This window comes from Panthera uncia, chromosome E1, assembly GCF_023721935.1.
Source record: "Panthera uncia isolate 11264 chromosome E1, Puncia_PCG_1.0, whole genome shotgun sequence".
Lineage (NCBI taxonomy): Eukaryota > Metazoa > Chordata > Mammalia > Carnivora > Felidae > Panthera > Panthera uncia.
Genome location: NC_064814.1, coordinates 47956592 through 47983516, shown reverse-complemented (window position 1 = coordinate 47983516; position 26925 = coordinate 47956592). Strand labels below are relative to the sequence as shown.

Here is a 26925-nt window from a genome sequence, read left to right as displayed (position 1 = left end):
CGACTGGTGTGCGAGTCGCGGCGCGCCAAGTTCTGGGTTCCGGACTCACACGCAGGTGTCACGTGGCGGGCACACTGCCAGGCGCGGGTCGGCGGGTCTCCGAGTGGCAGCGGCGGCAGCAGCGTGGGGCCTTCGGGTCGCCCGGCCGGTGTGCGGGACACCGCTCCGGTAGGTGGGCGGCTTTGGGTGCCAGGACCTTGGTGTGCCCAACGCTCTCGGGGCGCTTTGTTGTGTGCGCCTTTCCGCCCCGCTTCCCCCGGCGGCTCTGAGAAGCCGGAAAAGGTGAGGAGCGCTTTACTAGTGCCTGGCGTGAGGGGTGGGACGGCGGCGAGCCCGGATGCCCGGTCTCTGGTCACTGGTGGGCTCGGCCTTTGACACAGATGCGACGGCTTATTGCTGTTAGAGGAGTCGCTCCCTGCTGAGCAGTTTTCTCGTAGAGCATTTTAAATTTAAGCGCAGCCCTTTACCTCGCTACAGTATGCTCTCAACAGCGCTGCAAGCGAGTGCTATCACGTGGCCCATTTTACAGATGAGGAAGGTGAGGCTCGAAGAGAAGAGCCGACTTAGGCGCGACCTTGCAGATAGCAAAATGGCAGAGCCTGGAATCAAACGGAAGCTCTCAAAGGCTGTGCGTTCAACCAGCCGTTGCATATATGGCCTGCTCTGCTTTTGGAGTGTGAACAGATCCCCGCGGGGGAGAGGCTGCGCCTGTTGTCTGCAGTCTGTCACCCCCTGTTCTAGGAGACAAACGTTGCACTGTAGGATTCTTGGCCTGGTGCCCTGTGCTTCAAGGTCCTGGAAGTTAAGTGACCCTTGGTCCGCTGAGACCAGCACAAACATGTGTCTTTAGGCAGTTGCTAGACTGGAAACACCGGTTCAGGTTCTTATGGAATCACATTTTAAATTTCTTACTTGAGGGAACACACACTGGAGGTGGGCAGCTTGTGCTTTCATTTAGTGTGCAGTGTTCTGGGAACATGCTTTGGAACTAAAGGTAAACCCGAGTTCAGATTCAGGCTCTTATCTCTGTAGGACTTTACACCACTTAGCTCTCTTAGCCTCGGTTTCCTTCTCTATAAAGTAGGAAACACAGAATCTGTGTGTGGGACGTCCAGATGGCATTCAACAGGGTAGTTCCCTCAGGAGACTTCTGGCTGGTTCCACTTGCAAAGGTCCAGGGAAGATTTGTAGGCGTGGGGAGGCTGAGGACCTTGGCAAGTAAATTCACTTACCGGGTCTGTTTCCCTGGGGTTGAGGCGAGGCTCGTGCTACGCGTGCAGAGTGGTATTTCCCCAACAGAAATATCCAGCACTTGATAGTAACGGCTGCAGTGGGCTGTGTTCTCCAGGGGTGCTCAGCCCAGGTTCCTGAGTGGTGACAAAGTGGGGGCCCTAAGGACCCCAGGTTTCTTGAATAACCATAGTAGCTGGTAGGTTTCAGTACTTACTCTGTGCCTGGCCTGTTCTATGTGCTCTATGTAGGTCTTGTAGCTCATTTAACTCTCCCTCCCAGTTCAGGACTGTCTTCACTCCTGTGTTTTATACGAGGGGACTGAGAAACACAGGTGTCAGTTACTGGGGTTGCACGTTAGGAAGAGGAGAGCAGGATTTGAACCCGGCAGGCTGCCTTCAGCACAGTTTCCTCGGGTGTGGGTGGGGAGTGGGAGAACTGGAGGGGTCTGGCTTGTGAGATGTCTGCCACCTGCTCTTACATACCCTTGATCTCCCCCAGATGGGTTTCTGTAGTTGTTACTTTCAGATTTCACAGATGGATTGAGGAAATGGCTTAAGACCCGATTTCTAGGACCCAGCTTGAAACTTGTACTGTCAAGGTGAAGAATCTGTTCTCCCGTCCCTGCTCTCACCCTTGGTCCTCGAGTCTCATCTCTTGGGCCCCTGCTTTGTTCCCCCAGCTTCAGCCACAAGGGCCTGATTTCTGGCCCTTCACAAGTCAAATTTCTTACCATTTTAGGGCTTTTGCACTAAAGGCGGTAAGGGGAGGAACACTTTCAGAGGGTAAGGTGTTTGTTCTAATCCCAGATCTCCTAAGCTTGGCTCCTTCGCACTTGAGATCTCAGCTCAGGCGCCTTCCACAGTCTAAGTCCTTATAGTCCTTCTAAGTCCTCATAGCAGTCATCACCAGCTGAGATTATCTTGTGTATTTCTTGTTTCCACGTTTATTAGTCTGCTCCTCATAAGAGCAGACTAATTGACTCATTGAGTATTCTTAGTTCCTAGCTCAGTGCCTGGGACACAGGAGTTGCTCCATAAATATTTGTTGCAGGAATGAATGAACTAATTGCAGGCTAATAACAGGAGTAGGGTAGATCTCTTCAACATCAAAAGCTTGTTTTGAACTAAACATAGGATTAACCGGATGATCCAGCAATTCCACTTTGGGTCTAGACGCGAAAGGATTGAAAGTGGGGACTTGGTATTTGTTCATGTTCATGGCACACGACAGCATCACTTACGGTAGCCAGAAGGTGGAAGCAACCCAAGTGTCAGTGATGGATGAATGGATAAACTATATACTGTGTGGCATCTATATACAGTGGAATATTATCCAGACTTAAAAGGGAAGGAAATTCCCACACGTGCCGCAACATGGGTGAACTTTGAAGACCTTGCACTACGTGAATTAAGCCAGACAGAAAAGGGCAAGTGTGTGGTTTCGTTTACCGAGGTAATCGAAATAGTCAAATTCATAGAAATGGAATAATTGTGACCACCATCTTGGAGAGGTGTTCAGTGGGTACCCAGAACTGCAGTTTGGGATGATGAAAAAGTTCTGGAGATGGATGTGGACGTAGTTGCACAACAAAGTCCGTGTATTTAATGCCGCTGAATTGCACTTAAAAGTGGTTAAAACGGGGGCGTTTTGGTGGCTCAGTCGGTTGAGTGTGACTGTTGATTTTGGCGTCAGTCATGATCTCACCCCGAGTTGGGCTCCGTGCTAAAGGTGGAGCCTGCTTGGGATTCTCTCTCCCTCTCTCTGTCTGCCTCTCCCCTGCTTGCTTGCTCTCTCTTGCAAGCTCTCTCTCTCTAAAAAAAAAACCATTAAAATAAATTTTTTTAGAGGGGCCCTTGGGTGGCCCAGGAGGTCAAGCATCTGAGTTCCACTCAGGTCATGATCTCGCAGCCCACAGGTTCAAGCCCCATGTTGCACCCTGTGCTGACAGCTCAGAGCCTGGAGCCTGCTTCAGATTCTGTGTCTCCCTCTCTCTCTGACCCTCCCCGACTCGCAGTTTGTCTCTCTCAAAAATAAATAAACATTAAAAAATATATTTTTAGAGAGAAAGCATGGGGGCGGGGTGGGGAGAAGGTGGGGCAGAGAGAGAGGGAGACACAGAATCCTGCTCCGGGCTCTGAGCTGTCAGCACGGAGCCCAACGGGGGGCTCGAATTCACGAGCAGTGAGATCATGACCTGAGCCCAAGTCGGCAGCTTAACCGACTGAGTCACCCAGGCACCCCAATAAACATTTTAAAAAATGGTTAAAATGGCATAGAAAGACAAATACCAGGGGCGCCTGGGTGGCTCAGTCGGTTAAGCGGCCGACTTCGGCTCAGGTCATGATCTCGTGGTCCGTGAGTTCGAGCCCCAAGTCGGGCTCTGTGCTGACAGCTCAGAGCCTAGAGCCTGTTTCAGATTCTGTGCCTCCCTCTCTCTGCCCCTCCCCCGTTCATGCTCTGTCTCCCTCTGTCTCAAAAATAAATAAACGTTAAAAAAATTTTAAATAAAAATTATTTTAATTAAAAAATGGTTAAAATGGTAAATCTTATGTATATTTTATCAGTTAAAAAAATGAGGAAAAAGTTCAAGGTATATTATTTTTCAGCCAACCTCCAAACCTCAAGAAAATATGCTCTTTTCTAAAATACGTGTCTTTTCTAAATATAATATTAGCTTAAAAAGGATGACCTTCCCTCTGCATCTTAAAAGAGGGATCTCTTTCTTGTTTTATCAACTATCTGGTCCTCCCGGGTCAAGTTGACACATAAATTAGCTATTTACATTCAAGATCTTTGTCTTCCTTACTGTAATTCAGATTGCCCCAGGATATAGTAGGTCTAATTGACTTCAAAGATACCACAGATGAGATCTATAGTAGGTGTAATTGATTTAATTGAAACAAAACAAAGAATCTTGATCTCTCTGTTTGAATAAAGCATTCAAACTTCTTCATGGTTAAAAGAAAAAGGCTTAGTTTGGACTCAAGAGTATGGGTTTAAGAAGGGTGTGGATTAAGTACCCCAAATGGGGGGTGGCTTGATCCTGAGTGGTATAGGGTACAGGTGGGTGGGCAGGGACAGCTGGAGGGCAGGGCCACACGTGCAGCCCCCCCACCCCCACCCCCACCCCCCTACAGAGGTAACTGACTTGGAATTAGCATCTTATGGTAAGGAAAAGATTTGAAGTGAGGCACGGGGCTGCAGGTGGTCTGCTGAAGGGAAGCCAGTGAGAGCAGTGATGCGGATGGGACTTTCTGTTCTTTGTCCTGAGCACAATGGACCTGAACTCCTTTCCCAGAATAATTGTAGATCTGACCTGCCTCGGAGGAGGGGGGCCCCAAATGGACTTTAGTTATTTGGCGGTTGAGCAATAGTTTCTCTGTGTTGCTTTCCTGCCACCTTCGAGTCCTTTTTAACCTTGAGTAGTCAATATGTAAAAAAAGCTTTTCTCTTCCAGATTTAGGACCAGAGGGCCTATTTTGACTCTTGTGCTGTTTTTGGTGGGTTTACCACCTGCCAAGGGCATGTGTGTTGACCCGATGCAGAGGGTCTTGGGTTGCTGGCCATGCTTGAGTGCGGGGATCAGCACGGAGAAGCCCTCCCTGGACACTGGTGCCCAAACCATCCCTTCACGTGGCTTATTTCTAATCCCCTGGTGCTTGGGTTAAAATAATGACTGATTTGAAAGCCCAGTTAGGAATTTCCTGGTTAACAATTACTGGTAGTTTCTTCTTGCTGGCTCTCCTGGAGGTTAGGGACGATCCCTGTGATTTGGGACTCCTGTTTTGTTTAGCGGGAATGTTTGTCTAGCAAATGAGAGCGTGTGTGAGCTTGCATAGGAAAACTACACTCTTCTGCTACATGCCCCCGTCCCTCTCCCCCTGCTACCACCCTCCTGACACCAGATGCATGGGTTTTCCACACATCAGCAATTCTGTGACACTGGTGGTGGTGGTGGTGGGGGGGGGGTTCTACAGTTCAATTCAGTTCTGATGCTAATTGGAGTTAGTGCAGACCCCACAGGTTAAGGGCTCAGTCCCAGAAGACTGCCCCCCAATCACAGATGTAGAAGGTCTCCAGGTTACCCACAACTTCTGTATGACCTGGCTACACATTGGAGGTTCCTGTGAACCACCCTCCTTGGATTTAGTCATTTCCTAAGCTCACAGAACTCGGAAACATTTGCTTACCTTTACCAGTTCATTCTATAATAAAAAATACCATAAGGGCAGGAAACAGATAAACAGCCAGATGAAGAGATACTTAGGGTAAGGTCTAGGAAGGTCCCAAGTGCAAGAACTTCTGTCCCCCTCGAGCTGGGGGTGCACCATCCTCCGGGTACGTGGATGTTCACCAGCGTGGAAGCTCCTTGGGCCCCATACTTTTGGAATTTTCACAGAGGCTTCCTCACCTCTGCCTGATCAATTACTAGCTCACTTTCTAGCAACTCTCCCCTCTCTGGAGAATGGGGAGTGGGATGGAAAATTCCAAGCTTCTGCTCATGGCTTGGTCTTTCTGGTCACCCGTCAGGAGCCCACCCAGAGTCACCTAAGTAGGACAAAGGCACTCATCCACCGCCCCCCCCCCCCCATCACAAGGGTTTTAGGAGCAGAGATTAATTATCTATTTCTTTTTTTTTTTTTTTTTTCCAACGTTTTTAATTTATTTTTGGGACAGAGAGAGACAGAGCATGAACGGGGGAGGGGCAGAGAGAGAGGGAGACACAGAATCGGAAGCAGGCTCCAGGCTCCGAGCCATCAGCCCAGAGCCCGACGCGGGGCTCGAACTCACGGACCGCGAGATCGTGACCTGGCTGAAGTCGGACGCTTAACCGACTGCGCCACCCAGGCGCCCCATCTATTTCTTATTATTTCACAGTACTCTCAGGAAACGGGCTCTCTCCTCCTGACTGGCTTTCCCCATCTAGACGTCCTCTAGATTTATCTCCACCGATAGGTCCCTGACCCAGCGGTCAGCCTTGTCCTCCGTGCCGTTTTCCTTGTTTTATCCAGCTGCACCCGTCTTGTCCGCTGCTGGGCTTCCCCACAAGGGAGCCCCACGGAGGCAGGCCCAGTACCAACGCTGTGGTTGCCACAGGGAAGGTCCTCGAGAAATACTTGGCAAATGAATGAACTGAAATCCAAACTTACCAAATGAATGGCAAAGTGCTGAAAAGCCGCCAACTATTGATTAAGGGAGCTTAGTTCCTGTGAATATTTACACTTTAATACCGGAGGATATCCTACTGCTCACAAATTCTCGTTCTTTGCAGAAACATAGGTTAAGAAACTTGGCATTTTCCAGTCATTCATATATATATTTTTTTTAAGTTTATTTTTTTTAACTTTTTTTAAATGTTTGTTTATTTTTGAGAGAGACTGAGTGTGAGTGGGGGAGGGAGAGAGAGAGAGAGAGGGAGACACAGAATCCAAAGCAGGTCCCAGGCTCTGAGCTGTCAGCACCGAGCCGACGCGGGGCTTGAACCTAGGAACTGCGAGATCATGACATGAGTTGAGGTCAGACACTTAACCGACTGAGCCACCCAGGCGCCCCTATTTATTTATCTTTCAGAGAGAGAGAGTATAAGTGAGGGAAGGGTAGGGAGAGAAGGAGAGAGAATCCCAAGCAGGCTCCGCACTGTTAGCACAGAACCCATTGCGGGACTCGAACTCACAAACCGTGAGATCATGACCTTAGCTGAAAGCAAAAGTCAGACGCTTAACTGACTGAGCCACCAGGTGCCCCCTGGTCATCTATATTTTAATGGGATGCCATTTTTCTGCTGATTTTTCAGACGTGCAACTATGACCTGTAGTTTTTACTGGAGGGTTTATATTTAAGCAAGCATGTGCCTCAACTCATAGCTCCTGTAGGAACTCTGTGGGGTACTTAGAATGTATGTTTGGGGGTTTTGAGTCCGTCCTTCATGGCCAACCTTCTGTGTAGCCCGGGCTGAAATACTTTTCTAAGCCTCATTTTCATTACTTGAAAAATGGGAAGAAAAACACCAAAGTCAGCAATTCATTTGTTTGTTCAGGCATTTGGCAAATCTTCCTTCATGTATGGCTGTGCTGAGTTCTGGGTGGGGAATTAAAAAAAAAAAAAAAGGTTAACAGTTCTTGCCTTCAAGGCACCTAGTTTAGGTGGGGAGATACCCTGTAACCAGGAAAAGTTTAGTTTTGAAGAGGGTCCTGGGCTCTCTCTAGGCTAGATCAGGCCTCATCGGGAGGGCGGGGAGTTCTCTCTGCTCACGGGCTAAGAAGCTGATGTCCACAGTTCAGAAAGGAACCACACAGTGGTTTTGCAATAGGATGTCTTCGTCTTCGTGTTTGCCAAGCAGTTCTGAGGGAAAGGCCATAGAGATGTCAGGACGTTGGCAACTTGGGAGAACCCACAGGTTGCCGTGAGCTTTGACTGAGTTTAATGCCGGCAGCGTTTCCATTTTTAGGCAACCTTGAACCGGTGCAATGACAACTCAAGTCAACGGGGCTCACAAGGATGCTGACCTGTGGTCTTCGCATGAGAAGATGTTGGCACAGCCCCTCAAAGACTGCGACACCGAGGTGAGATGTCTTCACTGATGCTCTGAAAGCGGAGGTGGGCACCGGGCTGGCTCAGCAGGAAGAGCATATGCGACTCTTGATCTCGGGGTCATGAGTTCGAGCCCCATGTTGAGGGTAGAGATTACTTAAATAAATAAACCTTTAAACTTGTTTAAACAAATAAGCAGAGGCTCTTGTTTAATTCTCCAGCTCTACCCCTAAAGAAACCTTATTCGGGGACAGCTTTGCCGTTAGTAGAAGAATGCCAGATTTAGAGGCAGTGGCTGAGAAAGTGGCTAAGAGTCCTCCCCTGTGGGTAAATATGGAGATTTCTGAGTTTCTGCAGAGTGCAGAGCACTGTGCTGGCTGCCCTGGAGGAAAGGGGCCTGGGAGGGGTCATTGAGATTTGGCCCTTTCCTTCCAGGCCAGGGGAGTATATGTAGACACTCAGAAGCATCTTTTGTGTATGTGTTTTTTTAACAGCTTTATACTCGAGATCATTCACTTCCCATACAAGTCACCCAGTGAAAGCACACACGTCAGTGATTTTTAGTACGTTCACAGCCAATTTTAGACCACTTTTATCCCCCCAAAGAGAAACCTCGACCCCATGAGCAGTCACCCCCGTGCCCCCCTCCCCCCAAACTCCCCAACCCTCGGCCACCAGTGGTCTCCTTTCTGTCCATGTGGGTTTACCAAAGCAACTTTTATTTTATTTTATTTATTTATTTATTTATTTTTTGCAACTTTTATTTTAAGGAAGGAGAGCAAGGAATATAGTTCAGGGAGGGAGAAACTTGGTGAAACATAGGGATAAAAATAATGAGATAGTGTAAAATTAAAAATCGGTGGGGTACTTTTTTTATTTATTGATTTTTAAGGTGGGAGACTTATTTTTTTTAAGTTTTATTTATGTATTTTGAGAAAGAGAGAGAGAGCACACGTGCACAGCTGGGGGAGGGGCAGAGAGAGAGAAGGAGAGAGAGAATATCTCAAGTGGGCTCCACACTCTTGGTGCAGAGCCCGAGGCGGGGCTTGAACTCATGAACCACGAGATCAAGACCTGAGCCAGAGTCAGCCACTTAACCAACTGAGCCCCCCAGGTGCCCCGGGATACTTATTTTAAAGATCATTTTCTCTCAATTTTGTTTCCCTTGATCCATTGTCTTCTAGTAATTCCTTCCTGAACGCTACAATCTGAGGAAGATCTCTCTATTCTTTAAGTTCTTTGGGAGTCTCCTCAGTCGAGTTGTTAGGGTTTATGGTCCGCTTTCGGGGGTAAAATGCGAATCTTTAATGGTGCGTCTTCGCTTTAAGAGGCTATTGCTTTGATCAGAGCAAAATGCTAAGCTGAAACGTCCAGACTTTCACTGTCTCTCCTGATCTCCTCAGGTTTACGACATCATCAAGAAGGAGAGTAACCGGCAGAGGGTTGGGCTGGAGCTGATCGCCTCAGAGAATTTCGCCAGCCGAGCAGTTCTGGAGGCTCTGGGCTCTTGCTTAAATAACAAGTACTCTGAAGGGTACCCAGGGCAGAGGTATGTGACTGTCGCCGAAGGCCTGCTTCTGACACAGTGACGTGGGCTCCTGGGTCCGAACAGAGTCCAAACAATGTGGACATGTCAGAAAACAGCAAAGCACTCAACTGTGGGGATTTCTATTCCGCGCTGGTCCCGTCGTAACTCGTTTGCAATTCCCAGCATGTTCTAGTGCTGATATTCTTAGAACAGCTAGCTATACTCAGGGTCCTTTACCAGTCCCTGTGGGGGCTCTCTAGAATAACAGGCCAGTCCATAAGGAGTCTGGAGCTGCTGGGCCACTGTCGAGCCTCTAGAAAAAAAGGTCAGTACCCTGAGTGGCACTGTGGAAGGTTGCTGCTCTGTGAGTAATAAAATCTGTACCGGGAGTGACCTGGAAGTTACAACTCAACCTGTCGTCGCTGCATGGAATGTTGGGTTTACCTGTGCCGTGATCTGAGAACCACAGGAAGTTATATTCATGTTTGGTTTTTTTAAAGTTTATTTACTTTGTGTGAGAGAGAGAGAGAGCTCACCACATGAGCAAGGGAGAGACCGAGAGAGAGAGGGAGACAGAGAGTTCCAAGCAGGCTCTGTGTTGTTAGCACAGAGCCCAACATGGGGCTCGAAACCACAAACCGTGAGATCATGACCTGAGCCGAAACCAAGAGTCAGGTGCTGAACTGACTGAGCCACCCAGGTGCCCCTCAATAACCGCTTTTTGACCACACTTGAGTTTATGCCATCGAGGTGACTCAGGGTGGGGCCGCTAGATGCGGAAAGACCAAACGGGAGATTAGACAAAACAACATGAAGAACACAGCTTAGATCCCAGGCCCAGATCAGGCTTCTGAATCCCCTGCCCCGAAAGCTGAATTTCCATGCGGAGCTGGGGACAGCATCTGGGAACAGCCCTGACGTTAACCAGAGTACTTGCTGGGTTTCATCGACCCTGAGCACTCACTTTTTCACATTTTCACATCTCTGAAACTAGGATGAAACTGACTGATGGCAAGCCATCGTTTAATTGAAAATTCTCGGCGGTTAGTAAGATAGCAGTTGCCTTGTAACTGAGGGTGAAATGCAGTGCTGTGTTCTAGGCATTGGGCTGAGCATGGCCACGTTCGTGTTTGTGTGTCCTGCAGCCTGACTGCAAAGTCGCACTCTCACCCCCCCTCCAGATCAGGAGATGGACTTGGGTAGGTGAAGGAGGCTGCACCAAGGCCCGTGGTAAAGGGCACGATGAGGTTTGCACGCTCCAGATCTGGGTCTGCGTGTGGCTCATCTGTCTGAGGCAAGGCAGGAGGGGCGCCGGAGCCTCACCATGACCTTGAACGCCATCCTCATGGCTGCTCCCCTGGAAGATGGTTAATTGCCAAGTCCCTTTGCAGCCCTGACATTCCTGAAGGTCCTCAATGCTTCCCCAAGCATGGCCTGCTGTCCCTCAAGCTTGGGGAGACCGCACCCTTCTTTGGTGACAGAGAATGTGGGGCTGGAAGGGACCTTCCAGATTATTCAGCAAAGCCCCTTTCTGTTTCAAGACTTGTTCATCACAGCATCATTCACAATAGCCAAGAGGGGGGAGCATCCCAAGTGTCGGCGAATGGAGGAATGGATAAGCAAAATGTGGCATATCCATAATAAAATGTCCTCTTCAGCCTTAAAGAAGAAGAAAATCCTGTAAAGAAGAAGATGAACCAGGAGGACATTGTGCTAGATCACAGAGAAAAGGGAATGATGGTCACTAGCAGCTGCGGGGAGGGGGGTTGCTGCTCGTCCGGGTATAGAGTTTCAGTTTTGCAAGATGAGAAAGTTCTAGAGATCTGTTACACAGAACGGCAATATACCTAGCCGTGTGAAGTGCCTAACACCAGTAAACTGTGTGCCTAAAAATGGTTCAGATTTAAATTCTGTTACATGTCCTTTCCTGTGATGAAATTAGTATACATATTAAAAATTTTTAAGGTTGCTGTGACTGTCAGGTAGAGGTGTTACAAATGGTCTACTGAGTTATTACGATGAATATACAGATAAAAAAAATATGTGGTAAATTTTCATATGTAATTATGAAACAAGTATAATTTTATTAGAACTGCAAAAACAAAAAATATTCCACCCCCCCGCCCCCACCCCCACCCCTTAGAAACCCCCTTTCCACATTTCTGTCGCTAGGACTCGGACTCCTCTTGGAACCTTCTATAAGGGAAAGCATACAGTTGTAACTGGCTTATTTCACTTAGCATAAGGGTAACGTCCTCAAGATTCATCCATGTAGCCTGCGTCAGAATTTCCTTCTAGGGGCACCTGGACTGAGCATCCGACTTCGGCTCAGGTCATGGTCTCGCAGTTCGTGAGTTCGAGCCCCGCGTTGGGCTCTCTGCTGTCAGTGCGGACTCCACTCTGGGTCCTCTGTCTCCCTCTCTCTGCCGCTCCCCCACTCTCAAAAATAAAGAAACATCAAAAAAACCCAAGGAATTTCCTTCTAGATGAGGTGATGCTTGCTCAGTCACACAGCCAGCTTGGCATGGAGAGGAGATGAGTGGTGTGGGGGCTCGGGGTACGTGCTCTTACTGCTTCTCTCTGCTTTTATTCTTCTGTCCCAGCCTGAAGCTTCTTTGGCCTCTGTACTGTGCACAGAGGTTGGGGGCCGGAGGGGGGCCTAAGTCTGCTTTCTCCCGCAGGTATTATGGCGGGACCGAGTTCATCGATGAGCTGGAGATCCTCTGTCAGAAGCGGGCGCTACAGGTCTATGATCTGGACCCCCAATGCTGGGGGGTCAATGTCCAGCCCTACTCAGGTAATTGCCTGGGCAGACTCCTGCCTGCCAGTCTCCCAGGGCCGCCTTTCACCCAAAGGAGTCTTAACAAGGACTCTGCCCACAGACGAAGTAAAAAACAGGATAAGCCCCTCCCGGGTCGGCGCATCTCTCTCTCTCCCTCAACCTTGGCGTCCACCTGACTCACCCTTCCTGAACACCTGTCCCTTATTCTCGGGGGGGTTTGCTGCAGGGGACCCTCCGTGGCGCTGTGGGGGGTGCACAGTGGTGGTCAGGCCTGTTCTGCCCACTCCTGGTTGATGGCCTGCCTAGTGGCCAAGCTCTGGGGTCCTGCTTGGGGCCTCGTGGGCAGAAGTCACCATACCGCGTCTGGTCTCGTGTTCCAGGCTCCCCGGCAAACTTCGCCGTGTATACCGCGCTGGTGGAACCCCACGGGCGCATCATGGGCCTGGACCTGCCCGACGGGGGCCACCTGACCCACGGGTTCATGACAGACAAGAAGAAAATCTCTGCTACGTCCATCTTTTTTGAGTCTATGCCCTATAAGGTAAGAGGGGGGTCTCTCTCCATTAGCTCTGCTGTCCTTTGGCTCAGAAAGCCTCCAGTGTTTGGCTGCACCTGTAGGAACAGGCAGTCTGTTCGTCAGGCGCTAAAGGAAGTCCCCACCTTTTGCTGTCACCCCCCTCCCCGCCCCCACAGCCCCAGCGGCTCCTCAGGCATCCAGGGGGCAGCTGAAGCACAGGGACACGGGTCAGGGAGGCGGCTGAAGAGAAGGCCCAGCTGCAGCCAGGGCCCCCGGGGACAGCCCTGCTCGGAACCCCCGGGGCAGCACCCGCCCCGCGCCCCAGCCCAGGACGGTGGCTATCCTGGAACAGGGGGCCTGTGCACCCTGCTGCCCCTCACACACCTGTCAGCTAGCCACAGCCTGCACGAGCCACGTGCCCCGCGTGGGACTGGCGCGTATTCGAGGGGGGCCCTTGTCATTATAAATGGTTTGGTCGAACGGTGCATGGCACGCTCGTGGGCTCACAGTCGGTGATGGGGAGGAAAGCAGTAACCAGCACGCGTGCCTGTGGGGTGGTCTGTGCACATGGTGACTCTTCCTCCTGTCCCGGAGCCAATTCCTCGTGGCGTCCGCTGCCCAGCGGGCCGCTCCAGGCGGGTTCACGTGTCCCACGGCGAGCGAAGGTCGCGGTGCCTCGTTATGCTCGGCTGAGTGTCAGACGCATGGAAGTCAAGCCAGTGTTTCATCTTGGCGTTTCGCGGTCTCTGTTGCTTGCCCTTGACTGTTCGCCGTGTGTTAGCCTTTGGCTCAGTCCTAGTCGTCGCACGGGTGCTTTTGGGGTGCAGGTGACGGTCCGCTTGTTTTCATGGAAAGCTGAGGTGTTTCGCACCAGGGGTGTCCTCATTGGCCAACAGTGGACAACCCCTCGAAGATGGATTTTGAAACGTGACAGGAGGAAGACAGTGCTCCGCCTTTGCGCATGGAACTCAAAAGCCAGTTTCTACAGTTTCTCTCCCTACGGAAAGAGCGGTGGCGGAGCGGAACCCCGGGCTGGTGTTCTGGTCTCATACGCGGCCTTAGGCAGCCTGACTCTTTAGCGTAATGTCCTCCATTACCCAAGAGGCTCTTCTGGGTGTCAGCGGGCTCAGCACCCCCGTCTCCGCGTCTTTGACACACACCGTGCAGGCTGTAGCCCCCTCTGTGGGTGGAAGGTAGAGGCTCCCCTGGTGGTGGGCCTGCAGGGGTGTAGAGAGGAGGGGCCTAGGAGCCTGGCCAGCTGTGGGCACCGGCCCTGTGCAGGGAGGAGGACACAGAGCTGACTGGGCTCCAGCAGCAGCTGCCACACCCCTCCTCTGCCCACCAGGCTGCCTCCCTGCCCAGCCTTTCCCAGCTCTGCCCTCGCCATGGGGCTCTCTCCCTCACCCTGGGGCTCTCTCCCACCCTTTGGCAGCTGCCTCACACAGGGCCAGGCATTTCATCTCTCCAGGGGGAAACAGCACCTTGAGCCTTCTGTCACCTCCTCTCTCCTCTGTGACCATTCCCCTCTCCAAACGTCCTAAGCTTCCTTCCTGTCCCTTTGCACCTCTCTGGCCCCTCAGAAGTTTCTTACAAATGCCTGTGAATTCTCCCTGGAGCTGTTTTATTGTCGGATGTTTAGGGTTTTGGTTTTTTTTTTTAAGTTTATTTATTTATTTTGAAAGGAAGAGGGTGCAGATGTGGGAGGGGCAGAGAGAAAGGGCGAGAGAGAGAGAGAGAGAGAGAGAGAGAGAGAGAGAGAAAGGGAGAGAATCCCAAGCAGGCTCCTCATTGTCAGCACAGAGTCCGATGCACGGCGCGAAGCCACGAACTGTGAGATCATGACCCGAGCTGAAGAGTTGGAATGATTAGGGTTTTTAAAAAAAGAGGAAAACCTGGAGCACCTGGGTGGCTCAGTCGTTAAATGTCCAACTTTGGCTCAGGTCATGGTCTCGCGGTTCGTGAGTTTGAGCCCCTCTCTGTGTCTCCTCTCTCTCTCTCCCCCTCCCCCCACTTATGCTCTGTGTCTCTCTCAAAAAAGAATAAACATTAAAAAAATTAAAAAGAAAAATGTTCTAGGGTGCCTGGGTGGCTCAGTCAGTTAAGCATCTGGTCCCACATCAAGCTGTGTTTTGATAGTTTGGGATTCTCTCTCTTTCTCTCTGCCCCTCCCTCCTGCTAGCATGTGTATTCAAGTGAGCTCTCTCTCTCTCTCTCTCTCTCTCTTTCTCTCTCTGTCTGTCTCAAAAATAAACACTTAAAAAAAGAGAAAAACCTTGTTAGAAAATCCTGCAAGTTCAAAGAGGAAAACGTGGGAGAATAGCAACACACTTTGGGGGGGGGTAATTCTCTTTTAAAATTTTTTTTAGAATTATGTCCTTTTTTTTTTTTTTTTTTTTTTTTTTTTTTTTTTTTTTTTTTTTTTTTACTGTGGGTTGGCTGTTGATTTTCATCAAGGTAACAGTTTCTTTGCCAAGTTCAGGTGACAGAACCAGTTTATTCCATTTGAAACAAAACCTTCAGCCCGCCTGTCCAGAGGATGTCTCAGCTGCACACAACTTGCTGTAATCCTGTTTAATTGGAAGCGCTTTTTTCCTTTGGAAAGGGCAGCGGCCATCCCTGAGTCTCTCCCCCCACGGGGTAGGGGTGCAGAACCCAAGGCTTCTCTTACCACCTCCTCCCCAGAGAGCTCCCATGCCCCCTCCCCTAAAATCTTTCCCTTTGACTTGTACTTTCCCCTTGGCACAAATGATGTAACACAACTTTAAGACACTGAATTTACTAAGAACTGTGTCGCCAAGCAGGGCGCCTGGGTGGCTCAGTCGGTCGAGCAACCGACTTCGATTCGGGTCTTGATCTCGCCATCCCGTCCGTGAGTTCGAGCTCCACATCGGGCTCCCTGCTGTCGGCACAGAGCCTGTTTTGGATCCTCTGTCCCCCTCTCTCCGCCCCTCCCCGACTTGCTCTCAAAAATAAATATAAAAAAAAAGTTTTATGTTTCACATCCAGATGGGTCCATGGTTTATCTCAAATCGATTTCTGTGGGGGACCGTAGGGTGGGGGTCAGATAACACTCTTTTTTCCGGCTGACCTAGTGCCACATACCGGAAGACCATTCTTTCCCTGCAATGTTGCTGTTGTCATGGATCGGATTGACCCCCTGTCACAGGGCTTCTGTTTCTGGCCTTCTTCTGTTCTGTCAAACTGTCCTTCCACAAGCTCGTGCTGCCTTAATCACTGTAATTTTTTGTGTTTTAAAATTTCTTTCAGTAACGTTTTGCATGGAGGTCTGGTATACCTTTTGCTAGGTATTTTATGGGTTTTGAAACTAATGTGATATTATTTAAAAAAAAAATTTTTTTTACATTTATTTAATTTTGAGAGACAGAGCACGAACGGGGGAGGGGCAGAGAGAAGGAGACATAGAATCCAAAGCAGGCTCCAGGCTCTGAGCGGTCAGCACAGAGCCCGATGCGGGATTCGAACTCACAGACTGCGAGGTCATGACCTGAGCTGAAGTCGGACGCTTAACTGACTGAGCCACCCAGGCGCCCCAATATTATTTTTTAAATGTTTGCTTTTGGAGGGGGCAGGATGGGCAAAGAGAGAGGGAGTGAGAGGATCCCAAGTAGAATCCATGCTGTCAGTGCAGAGCCTGATTCGGGACTCCATCTCAGGAACTCTGAGGTCATGACCTGAGCTGAAATCAAGAGTCCAGAGGCTTAACCGACTGAGCCACCCAGGCGCCCTTAATATAACATTATTCTTATTAAAATTTCCTTCCCGATGTTTTGCTGCTTATATGGACGAATAGAACTGGTTTTTGGCTTTTGACCCCACATCCAGTGACCTTGCTAAATTCAATTACTAATTCTAATAGCTTGCCCCTAGAGGCTTGGATCTCCCAGGTAGGCAGTCATTGCGTCTGTGAGTAATGTCAGCTTTGTGCGTCTCCTAATCCTTGTGTCCTTATTTCTTCCTCTTGCCTCTGTGTACCTGGGACTAGAAGAGGTGTTAGCATCTCGTCTCATTCCCGAAGGTAACAGTGTCTTAGCACCTGCCCTGTGCGGTGCATGTTTGTGGCTCCTGTTTCACTCTGCAGTGGCGTTTTGGTTCCTTCTCCTTCCCGGAAGAACCCCGAGGCGGGGGCTCACTTTTCCTCTCGGGACCCCTCAGGGCATCCTGCCTCCATAGGCGATACCTGGTTGTCCACGCCACGTGCACAGGCCACATACACCGGTACCCCACCTTGCCCTCAAGTCACACTCTGGGACGTCTTTCCTGTGTCCATGGTGGAGTGGAGCGAACAGCTTTGGGCAGGTGGAGGAAGTCCTCTTACCCTTGAGAGTTGGCACGAGTCCCGGTGGGAGGGCAGGCACGGTGTGGTGGACGCAGCCCGAGCCTGCTTTCTCCGTGACATTCCACAGGTGAACCCAGACACTGGCTACATCAACTATGACCAACTGGAGGAAAATGCCCGCCTCTTCCACCCGAAGCTGATTATTGCAGGTGATGAGCTGGGGGGTAAAGGCACCGTATTTGTAGCAGCCCCCTTGCCTACTACAAAATGAAGATGTGATGTTCCCCAGCTCACTGCCTCTGCCTCGAATAGCCGGGCTTCTTGGGTCTAAGTATATTCTCTTCTTTCGGGACAAATATCTGTTTTGGCACCTTTAGTACTAGGTGGCAAAAGATCTGAGGCTGTTGTCAGAAAAGCATCCAGAAATGTTAACTCCTGGAGCACTTGGCTAGCTCAGAGTACGTGGCTCAAGATCTCAGGGTCGTGAGTTCGAGCCCCGTGTTGGGTTGTAGAGATTACTTAAATAAAAACTTTAGAAATGTGAATGCTTGACTAACTGATGGAGGAAATAATAATAGTTAGGGGCCATCCCAACCATCGTGAAGAGGCACGTGGCCTGAAGAGGCAGGTCAGAGTGGTTGCCTTTGGCACATAAGGATGTTTTTTTGTTTTTAATTTTTTTGTTAATGTTTATTTATTTTTGAGACAGAGACAGAGCGTGAGCAGGGGAGGGGCAGACAGAGAGGGAGACACAGAATCTGAAACAGGCTCCAGGCTCTGGAGCTGTCAGCACCGAGACGGACGCGGGGCTTGAACCCACGGACCGTGAGATCATGACCTGGGCCGGAGTCGGATTCTTAACCGACTTGGCCACCCAGGCACCCCCACAAGGATGTTTGTTGAGGGTGTTTTTCATTTCCATTCTCGGGGGTTTTGGAGGGAGAAATCTCTAAGCTTTCGAATATGCCCATCGCGAGGCCCGCGTGCAGGCTTGCGCTCCAGGATATCTGGCCGTGGGTATCTCTGACTCGACTTTGTCACCTTTGCCGTCTCAGGGACCAGCTGCTACTCCCGAAACCTGGATTACGCTCGACTGAGGAGGATCGCAGATGACAACGGGGCCTATCTCATGGCCGACATGGCGCACATCAGCGGGCTGGTGGCTGCCGGCGTGGTGCCTTCCCCCTTTGAGCACTGCCACGTAGTGTCCACCACCACCCACAAAACCCTGCGAGGCTGCCGCGCCGGCATGATCTTCTACAGGAGAGGTGTGCTCCGGGGCGTGGGGTACTGGCGGGCTGCTGGCATTGGCCTTTCTCCTCTGGGGTGCACGCTCGGTTCGGGAAGTTAGGAAAACCCAGGGTCCCTTGAAGGGTCCCTTAAAGAGCTAGTTAGGGGGCGCCTGGGTGGCTCAGTCGGTCAAGCATCTGACTCTTGGTTCCATCTTGGGTCACCATCCCACAGTTCGTGAGATTGAGCCCCACGTTGGGTTCTGCGCTAACTGCATAGAGCCTGCTTGGGATTCTCTCTCTCCCCCTTTCTCTTCCTGTCCCTCCCCACCCCTCTCTCTCTCTCTCTCTCTCTCTCTCTCTCTCTCTCAAAATAAATCAACTTAAACAAACAAACAGAAAAAAACTACTTAAGGAGGGAGCGATCAGTCTGCAGAAGAGATCTGGAAAGAAGCCCTGAGCATGGCTCTTACTTCGTTCCTTGGGCATCTGGGTCCTGGAAAAGGAGGAAAGGTATTGTGCCGTGGGTCGACTAGTCTTGCCCACAAGGGGCAGGCGCTGTAGCAAAAACAAGACGTGTGAGGCTGGCCAGGGGCTACCAGAAGGCCTCGTGGTGCAGCGTCATTCTGGTGACCTCGCTGTGGTCCAGGACGCCTATCCCAGAGAAGGACTCACAGTAATCAAAGCGCAAGACGCTGATGTATAAACCATAGTTACCACTTTAGTCCTTTTAGTGAGGAATTTCTGTTGACTGCCTCCAACCCACATGTAAGCACTCCTTTTATTTGGGGATTCCCCGCGCTTGGGAAAACCAGACCTGTGATCAGATCATCTGGCCCATGATGAGACCGGATCCCCACACACCTGCAGAGAAACCAGCCCCTGGGTGACTGGGTCCCTCTCCCCTGCGGCCTCCTTGCCTAGCCCCCTGGCCAGGACTGGACACACCCATATGCCCGCTAGCGTTCTCAGGTCCTGCTGTCTCAGGACCTTCTTCGGTTGTACCCACGGTTCAAGGCAGGTGGCCAATCCCACCTGCCTAGAAACTGTTCCTTTCTTTCCACTGAGCACTGAAGTGATTTGCTGCACCTTGAGCAACTCCTGAATCTGCCACGGACGCCCTCTGTGATCCCGGGCTGCTTGTGCAGCCTCTCTGTGCCTCGTTTCCTCACCTCCAGAGAGGGGATCCTAATAATAGCACCCGTCCCTTCAGACTACCTTTGGGAGGAGCACATGAATTAACCTTAATGTAAACTTCCTCACACGGTTCCTGGCTCACAAGCAGCTCTGTAGAGACAGTAGTTCCTACAACTGATTAATTTTGTTTCAGAAAGGAATCCTATTCCTTATTAGAGCCATTATATATCATTATATAAACGAGTCTTCTGTCCTTCAACATAGTCGTCTCGGAAGACTGCTCTCTTGGACACTTGAGGAAATACGCCCAAGGCACATTCTTCATTACGATCTCAGTGTGGGGAAATTTCCTTTTTTTTTTTAATTGTATTTTTTTTAATGTTTATTTTTGAGAGACTGAGACACAGAGCACGAGCCGGGGAGGGGCAGAGACAGAGGGAGACACAGACTCAGAAGCAGGCTCCAGGCTCTGAGCTGTCAGCACAGAGACAGTCATGGGGCTAGAACTCATGAGCTGTGAGATCAGGACCTGAGCTAAGTCAGACACTTAACTGACTGAGTCACCCAGATGCCAGAGGAATGATGGGAGTTCGATCCTTAACAGTTCTTTTTTTTTTTTTTTTTTTTTTAAATTAAGTAAGCTCCACGACCAACATGGGGCTTGCACTCAGGACCCTTAGATCAAGAGCCGTATGCTGTACTGGCTGAGCCAGCCTGGCGCCCCTTTGTGGAGGGAAATTTCTGTCCTTTGATTTCATGTACAGAGGGTGGTCTGCCCCCGCTCCGGAAGCAAGGGGCCCCTCTGCTCTGTACCATCCGGCACTAGAGGCCAGGCTTGTGCTTAGCGCACTCTGGGTTTGAGTCCGGGTAGGGAGAAGACAGAGGGGACAGCCTGTCTCACGTTCCCATTCTGTTGTTTTTCTTCATCCAGGAGTGCGCAGCGTGGATCCCAAGACCGGCAAAGAGACGCTGTACAACCTGGAGTCGCTCATCAACTCTGCCGTGTTCCCGGGCCTGCAGGGAGGTCCCCACAACCACGCCATTGCTGGTAAAATGCCACCAAACCCCACCCGGAGCCCTTGGATGGCACCTGGGGCTGTGCCCTCATCCATGGCAGCCCCGCGCAAGCTAGGGGTCCTCCTAACTTTGCTCATCCGTGGCCCCTGGTTCCCACCTCACCTGTCCACCAAAAGTGTGTACCAGGACTTGCACATCGGGGAGAAACTAGAACATCTCTGTCCAGGAAATGCTAACGAGCGAGAAAAGGGAAACTGGCGACAGGTGTCAGTCAGGGACAAGGGGAGCGAGCGATGACCACTCCACACGTACGGCCACCCGTAGGCAGAACCGTGTTGGGTGAGATTTTGTACAGTGGGTGCAGCCCGCTTTAAGAAATAACGGGGAGGGGCCCCTGGGTGGCTCAGTCGGTTGGGCGTCCGACTTCGGCTCAGGTTATGATCTCGCAGTCCGTGAGTTCGAGCCCTGCGTCAGGCTCTGCGCAGACAGCTCAGAGCCTGGAGCCTGTTTCAGATTCTGTGTCTCCCTCTCCCTCTCTCTCTCTGACCCTCCCCTGTTCATGCTCTGTCTCTGTCTCAAAAATAAATAAACGTTAAAAAAAATTAAAAAACAACAACAACAACAACAACAGGGAGGGGATTTAGCAACGAGAAGAAGGCACAGCAAAAGGAGCGGGCGATTAGCACCCAAACCCGGCAAGGGCACGTTGCCTGTCCGCTGACATCCTGACCCTTGCACTGCTGGCCTTGAGGCCGCGTGGGAAACGCCTGGGTCCGATGGCACGGTCACCCAGCAGGCTGTCATCGAGCCATTCCGTTCCTGTACAGACAGCTTAGGAAATGTGTGACGATCAGAGTTATTCCAGTGTCGTCTTTGGAACCAAGCAGTTTGGCAGAGGAGCCCAGGACGAAGGCGTACGGTCTCCATCCCGAACATCACTGGTGTTTCGAAGGAGGGGAGTGGGGGAAGCAAGGAGTGGTGAATTTTAGGCCCCTGGGAGCAGGGAGGGGGTGGGTCTCCACTGGTGTCTCCCCTTCTCCCTTTACACCTACAAACTCCACGTCCGTGGTCTCTTCAACTCTTGGGTGATGGGGTGACCCACCCTGCAGGCGCTCCGGGCCCCTTCCTGTCGTTTCCACCAACACCGATTAGAGGCTTCTGTGCCAGCGCTCAGGCACACGTCTTTTGCCTTCTCCTTCACCTTCTGTGCCCCCTTGAACAGCCCTTGGGATTGACCAAGGTGCCGGAGGAGTCTGGACGTGCAGGCAAACAGGCCTGCACCTCTCACCGGGCCTCTGATCTTTTCGGATCTGCGTGATCTGGCATCAGAGCAAAAGCTTTTTGGGGCAGCTGAGTTTTCATGTTCGCAAAGGACCGTAAAACCCATCTTGCTTAAGAACTGCTTTCCTGTGGTGATCTTACTAGCACAAGACTCCCAGGCCTGGAGAAAGGCTACCTCAAAAGCACCTCCTCAAAGAGGAGAGGCTGTGGGTTCAGCCGGTTAATTGTAGCATTAAAAAACTACGTATCATCTGGTGGAGGGGGACTATGAACCCCCTCTTTGGTGATATTGAAAAGCAAGGAGGCCTGAGTGGAAGCAAGCGGTGTCCTTGGACTCCTGGTCGGTCTCTCGGTCCTCTCCTGCCTTCCTGACCCCTTCTCTCTTCCCGCCAGGGGTCGCCGTGGCCCTGAAACAAGCCATGACTCCGGAATTCCGGGTGTACCAGCGCCAGGTGGTGGCCAACTGCAGGGCTCTGGCTGAGACCTTGATGGAGCTGGGCTACAAAGTGGTAACAGGTACCAACAGAAAGTGCTGGACGGCCCCCCCACCGACCCCAGGACGGGGGTGCCCCTGCTCCTAGGGGTGGCACTTTAAACCTCGCACCTAGGCCTGGGCGCTGCAGCCACGGCTGTGCATCATCTGTCGCTGGCATGTGATGTGACGGGTCCTCAGGAGAGCTTTGTGAAAGGCCTACCTGAGGCTCGACCGAGAAAGGTTCGGTACCAGTGGTCACACGGCTGGTGGAAGGCACAGTCACAGCTTGGAACACAGCAGGCTCCCAGAGCAGTCTCCCCAGCGATGCCCCACGCCGTCCCACGGGGGTGTCTCCACTCACCCCTGAGGGCCCGGGTACAACAGGCGTTCCCAGTAGGAGTTCATGGGAGTATTATATCCATGTCTGCTTGAATACAAAAGCTGGTGGTGCTGAGTAAGGTCCCCGTGAGATGGACCTTCCGGGTGAGGGCCCGCTCGGGGGGGTGCGGTCACTTCTGTCCCTGCGGGTTTCACGGCTAGGACGGCATTTTTCTGGCAGACTTCTGCTCACAAGGCCGCTGTGGATGCTGCCAGTGGGGTGGTCTAGGGAAGCGAGTCCTGGTAGGCCACTGACTCGGGTGCCTACTCCCTGCCCGCGGCCCTTTTACGGGGATTTCAGGCCCCGGCCTGAGGAGTGGGCTCCCCACCAGACTATTCGTGAGCAGCAGAGCTGGGACAAACGCTGTCTCCTCAGCAGGTCTCCGGAGCACCCGTTTTCCGTTTCGCTTCACTTCCTCTTCCCTTTCTTTGTCCTTCATCCTCTGCCTCTTTCAGTTAGAAAGCCCTAGAAATCTCAGTGTGGGCTGCGACCTTCAGGGTCCCTTAGGTCACTCTGTCAGACATGGATGTGCACACCAATACCGCAGGCACCCTGTTAACATGCAGGTTGTGAAGGGGCGCCTGGGCGGCTCAGTCGGTTAAGCGTCCAACTTTGGTTCAGGTCATGATCTCCCGGTTCGTGGGTTCGAGCCCCGTGTCGGGCTCTGTGCTGACCTCTCAGAGCCTGGAGCCTGCTTCGGATGCTGTGTGTGTGTGTGTCTCTCTCTCTTTGCTCCTCCCCTGCTCCCTCTCTGTCTCTCAAAAATGAATAAACGTTAAAAAATTTTTAAAAGATACAGGTTGTGACTCGGCAGGTCTAGGTTGGTTGGGGGTGTTTGTATCCTGCATTTCCATCCAGCTGGCGTGGGACCCACACTTGGCACTACAAGGAGTTAGACCAATGTCCCTGTGGCTACAGACAGCAGACGGCAGCCCCTCAGCCCAGCGAGGCCCAAAGTCTCACGTCAATCTCGGGAGAGGTCTCCACTTTCCTGAGCTCCCAGGGCTGCCCCCACCCCCAGTTCACTCTCCTCTGAGGACACAGTGCAGATGGCCGAAGCAGATAGTGGCGACCGTAAGCCCAGGAGCCAGCGTTCGTGATAACCTGCTTTGTGCCTGGTATGGGCGAAGTGCTATACGTGGCACCTTATCTAAACTTGGCGACAGCCTCGTGAATTATCGCTCTTATTTTGCAAATGGGCGTCTGAGGTTCCCAGATGTCGAGCTGCCTAAAGCCACAGCAAGCGTGAGGGCGTGGTTTAATCTCTGGACTGTGGGGTCCCGCACCTTTGAAGTCATTGCTATTGTCCAAGTGAAGGGCCCAGGATTAACGAGGTTTCAAAGTGGAAAGATCCAGGTGCTCGGAAGACCCCTGGTGGCCTTGGTCCAGTTCCAGAAAGTTCTAGTGGCCTCGATATCCTCATGTGTTGGGTCAGGGCGCTGGGCAGCCTAAGCTGGGAAAGCTACCGTTGGTTCCCCTCGGGCTCAAGGACCTGCTCCCAGTCACCAGGTACCCTTTGTAAACTATCACCTCTTAAGTCCTGGGGCATCTTTTGTTTAGCATGGGACTAAAGTCTCTCAGGACACGTGGTGGGGGTGCTCACCTTCCTCATCACATCTGCTTTAGCCTCCTTGATCCCTACCCTCATTTCTTAGGAAGAGAGATTCCTTCACCTGGGAGTCAGCTTTCCACATTCCTACATGTCCAACTTGGTTTCCAGGTGGTTCTGACAACCATTTGATCCTCGTGGATCTCCGTTCCAAAGGCACGGATGGTGGCAGGGCCGAGAAGGTACTAGAAGCCTGCTCTATAGCCTGCAACAAGAACACCTGTCCAGGTAAGAATCTTTGGTGGTCTTCTCTTCTGTACCGCTCCCGTCTTAGATCTCTTTTGGCCAGAGTTGTAGCCGATGATAGTTTGGCTCTGGGGACAGACATCAAGGGATTTTCAAGGGGCACATACACCGTATGGCATGGGGCAAAATCCTGGCTCTCTTCTGGCCTGCTCCTTCTGATGCAGCTCTAACCCTGCCAGGCACAGAGAGGGAGGGACTGAGGTGGACTGCTCGGAGGGGCTACAGGCATTTGGAGAAGGGAAGCAGGGGCCTCTGGAACGGGCTGGGTTTCTCAGGGGGTTGTAAAAAGAATGTGGGCGATGCATCCCTGACTCACAAGGATGCTAGCCTCCCTTTTGGGAGGTCATGCCACCGAAGGCAACCTCCTTGCTGTTTCATCACAGTGGCCACAACGTGCGGCCGTCTCCTGTGCCTTTGTGCCCGCCTCTGGCATTTAAATCAGCAGCGCTCTGCTTCCGAGATACAGTGGGCACCCACAGGCCAGTTTTTTGGCCAGCTGTCGTCTTAAATGCACAGGGGTCAGTGGGGAGTTGGGTGCAGCCAAAGGACAGAGCCCGTTTGTCTTGAAGGTGACAAAAGCGCACTGCGGCCCAGCGGACTGCGTCTGGGGACTCCGGCACTGACATCCCGCGGATTTTTGGAAAAAGAGTTCCAAAAAGTGGCCCAGTTTATTCACAGAGGTAAGGAGAAAGGGTCGGAGATTTGCCACTTTAGACTCTGTGTGTGTGTGTGTGTGTGTGTAGTTTCTGATTGTGGCTGAGCAGGGCTGAGCGCTGGGGACGAGACAGCAAAGATCACTTTAGCAGCCCATCTAGTCTGAGAGGCTTGTAACTTGTCCTGCCCAAGGAAGGGGGCACACGAGAATCCTTTCCGAGGGTGACGTGAACACCTAAGGCTGTCACGCCCCCGGGCCTCGGGAGTGTCTCCCGGGCCCAGTGGGGCTGCTGCACTGGCACTGTGAGCCCACAGGGGATCCGTTCTGTCTCTTGCGGGCGCAGGGATAGAACTGACTCTGCAGATTCAGGACGACGTTGGTGCCAGAGCCACCCTGAAGGAGTTCAAGGAGAAACTGGCTGGGGACGAGAAGCACCAAAGGGCCATCAGGGCTCTCAGGGAGGAAGTGGAGAGCTTCGCGTCTCTCTTCCCTCTGCCTGGCCTGCCTGCCTTTTAGAGGCGCTGCCAGCCCCCACCTGCCCGTGGGCACCTGCCCGGCACCCGAGTGTCGGGACTGCACAGGGACCGCTTGCTCGAGGACCTGGTGCCCTCGTGGGGAGACAGGAGAGCTGCGCCACACGGGACCAGGCTGGGTCAACTTCATGCCCTCTGAGGGGGTTTCTTTTGGACTTTCCTCACATTATCTCCAGAAATCAAAATTCGTTTAAGACCCACTGTTAGTAATTCTGGGACAGGTTATTAAGGAGTTTAAATTTGATCCTTTCTCTCAGTTCTTCTGGAAAATGGCAATTATTTAGCCTGGGTCCGGGGCAGACGAGCCGAAAGACCCCAGTAGTTGCACTCGCCCTTCTCTGAGTTCCCGGGCTTCCTCCAGACTCTGCAGTACAAAAACACCCCAGTTCGGAGCTCCTAAAAGCTTCCTCTTCTTAATGTCTTGTTACGCGGCGGGCTGCTGCAGCACCGATTGATGACCGTTACAAATGAGAAGGCGAATCCTGAAGCCAGGTCCGGACAACCAGTATGGTGGGAGTTTCCCCGTGGCACTCAGGGTGTCGTGGAAATGGTCTCGTTAGCTCCCCACCCCCGGAGGGTACCAGGGCCCATCAGGTGTAAGCACCGGCTGAGGAGAGGTGGCTTTCCTTCCCTGTGCCGGATGAGCAACTCCCCCCTGTAATCAGGAGACCAAGCGTCACCTTCCCAGAGAAACTTTATTTTTCACAGAGCCAAAGTGCAAAACATAGATGACCGTTTTTAATAAGCACAATCGAATGTGTAACCACAGAGTGTCTACAAGAATCATAAGAGCTTTAAAAAATACAACCAATTTTTATATTTCAAAAATATCTGAACTCAAATAAATTAATTTCTTAAAAAGTACACTTCTCATACTATTTGTTTGGCATTTACTCCGGTTAAACTCTGGTGCGGCCAGACCCAGGAGCCGGCGTCACACGCGTGTTCGCAGTACTCGCGTGGTGACGACCACAGCTCACGTGGCGGTAGAGGACTCACGTTCACACGCGTGGACAGAGGGACATGCGGTAATAAAACAGCTTTCCCAAAATAACAAACACGAATTCATCACAGACTATGCTTTTCACCGCAGTCTTCAAAGGTGGTGCTTATATTAACCCGACCCGTGTAGCCAGCCAGCGTGGGGCAGTCGGTGGGTCCCGCCCGGAAGGCGCCCCTGGGGTCGAGGGTCCAGCACGTTACTGGCATCTATCCCAGCATGGGCGGGGACAACGGCCGCAGACTCCACAGGGTGTGGGTGACACAGCAGTCCCCGTATCTCTGCCTCAGTTTGGGAGCCATCATGCTGCCGGGACAGTCTTCCGTTCGGGGGTCTGGCTCCTCCCCCGGCCAGGGCATCTCCAAGACCCTCCTGTGTAGCCTCCACTCTGGAGCTAGATAAGGACTCCCAGGAGGCGTGGGCTCCACACCAGTGGCTTAATTCACTGCAAAGTGCTCGTTCCACCCCCCCCCCCC

The 26925-nt window shown here is 51.8% G+C and overlaps 1 protein-coding gene across 2 annotated transcripts; it reads left to right on the top strand.

Moving 5' to 3' along the window:
* On the top strand, positions 1 to 26237 carry SHMT1 (serine hydroxymethyltransferase 1). 2 transcript variants are annotated; one of them, XM_049636882.1, is made up of 12 exons: positions 1 to 168; positions 7682 to 7796; positions 9168 to 9313; positions 11974 to 12089; positions 12455 to 12615; positions 17016 to 17097; positions 17944 to 18156; positions 20186 to 20302; positions 21946 to 22068; positions 24127 to 24243; positions 24831 to 24941; positions 25260 to 26237. In XM_049636882.1, exons 2-12 carry the CDS (start codon positions 7701 to 7703, stop codon positions 25430 to 25432), a joined length of 1455 nt encoding a protein of 484 aa, XP_049492839.1. In that variant the 5' UTR covers positions 1 to 168; positions 7682 to 7700; the 3' UTR covers positions 25433 to 26237. The 2 variants fall into 2 exon arrangements, with proteins under 2 accessions (XP_049492839.1, XP_049492838.1); XM_049636881.1 differs by having other exon boundaries at positions 1 to 282.
* The last annotated feature ends 688 nt before the right edge of the window (positions 26238 to 26925 follow it).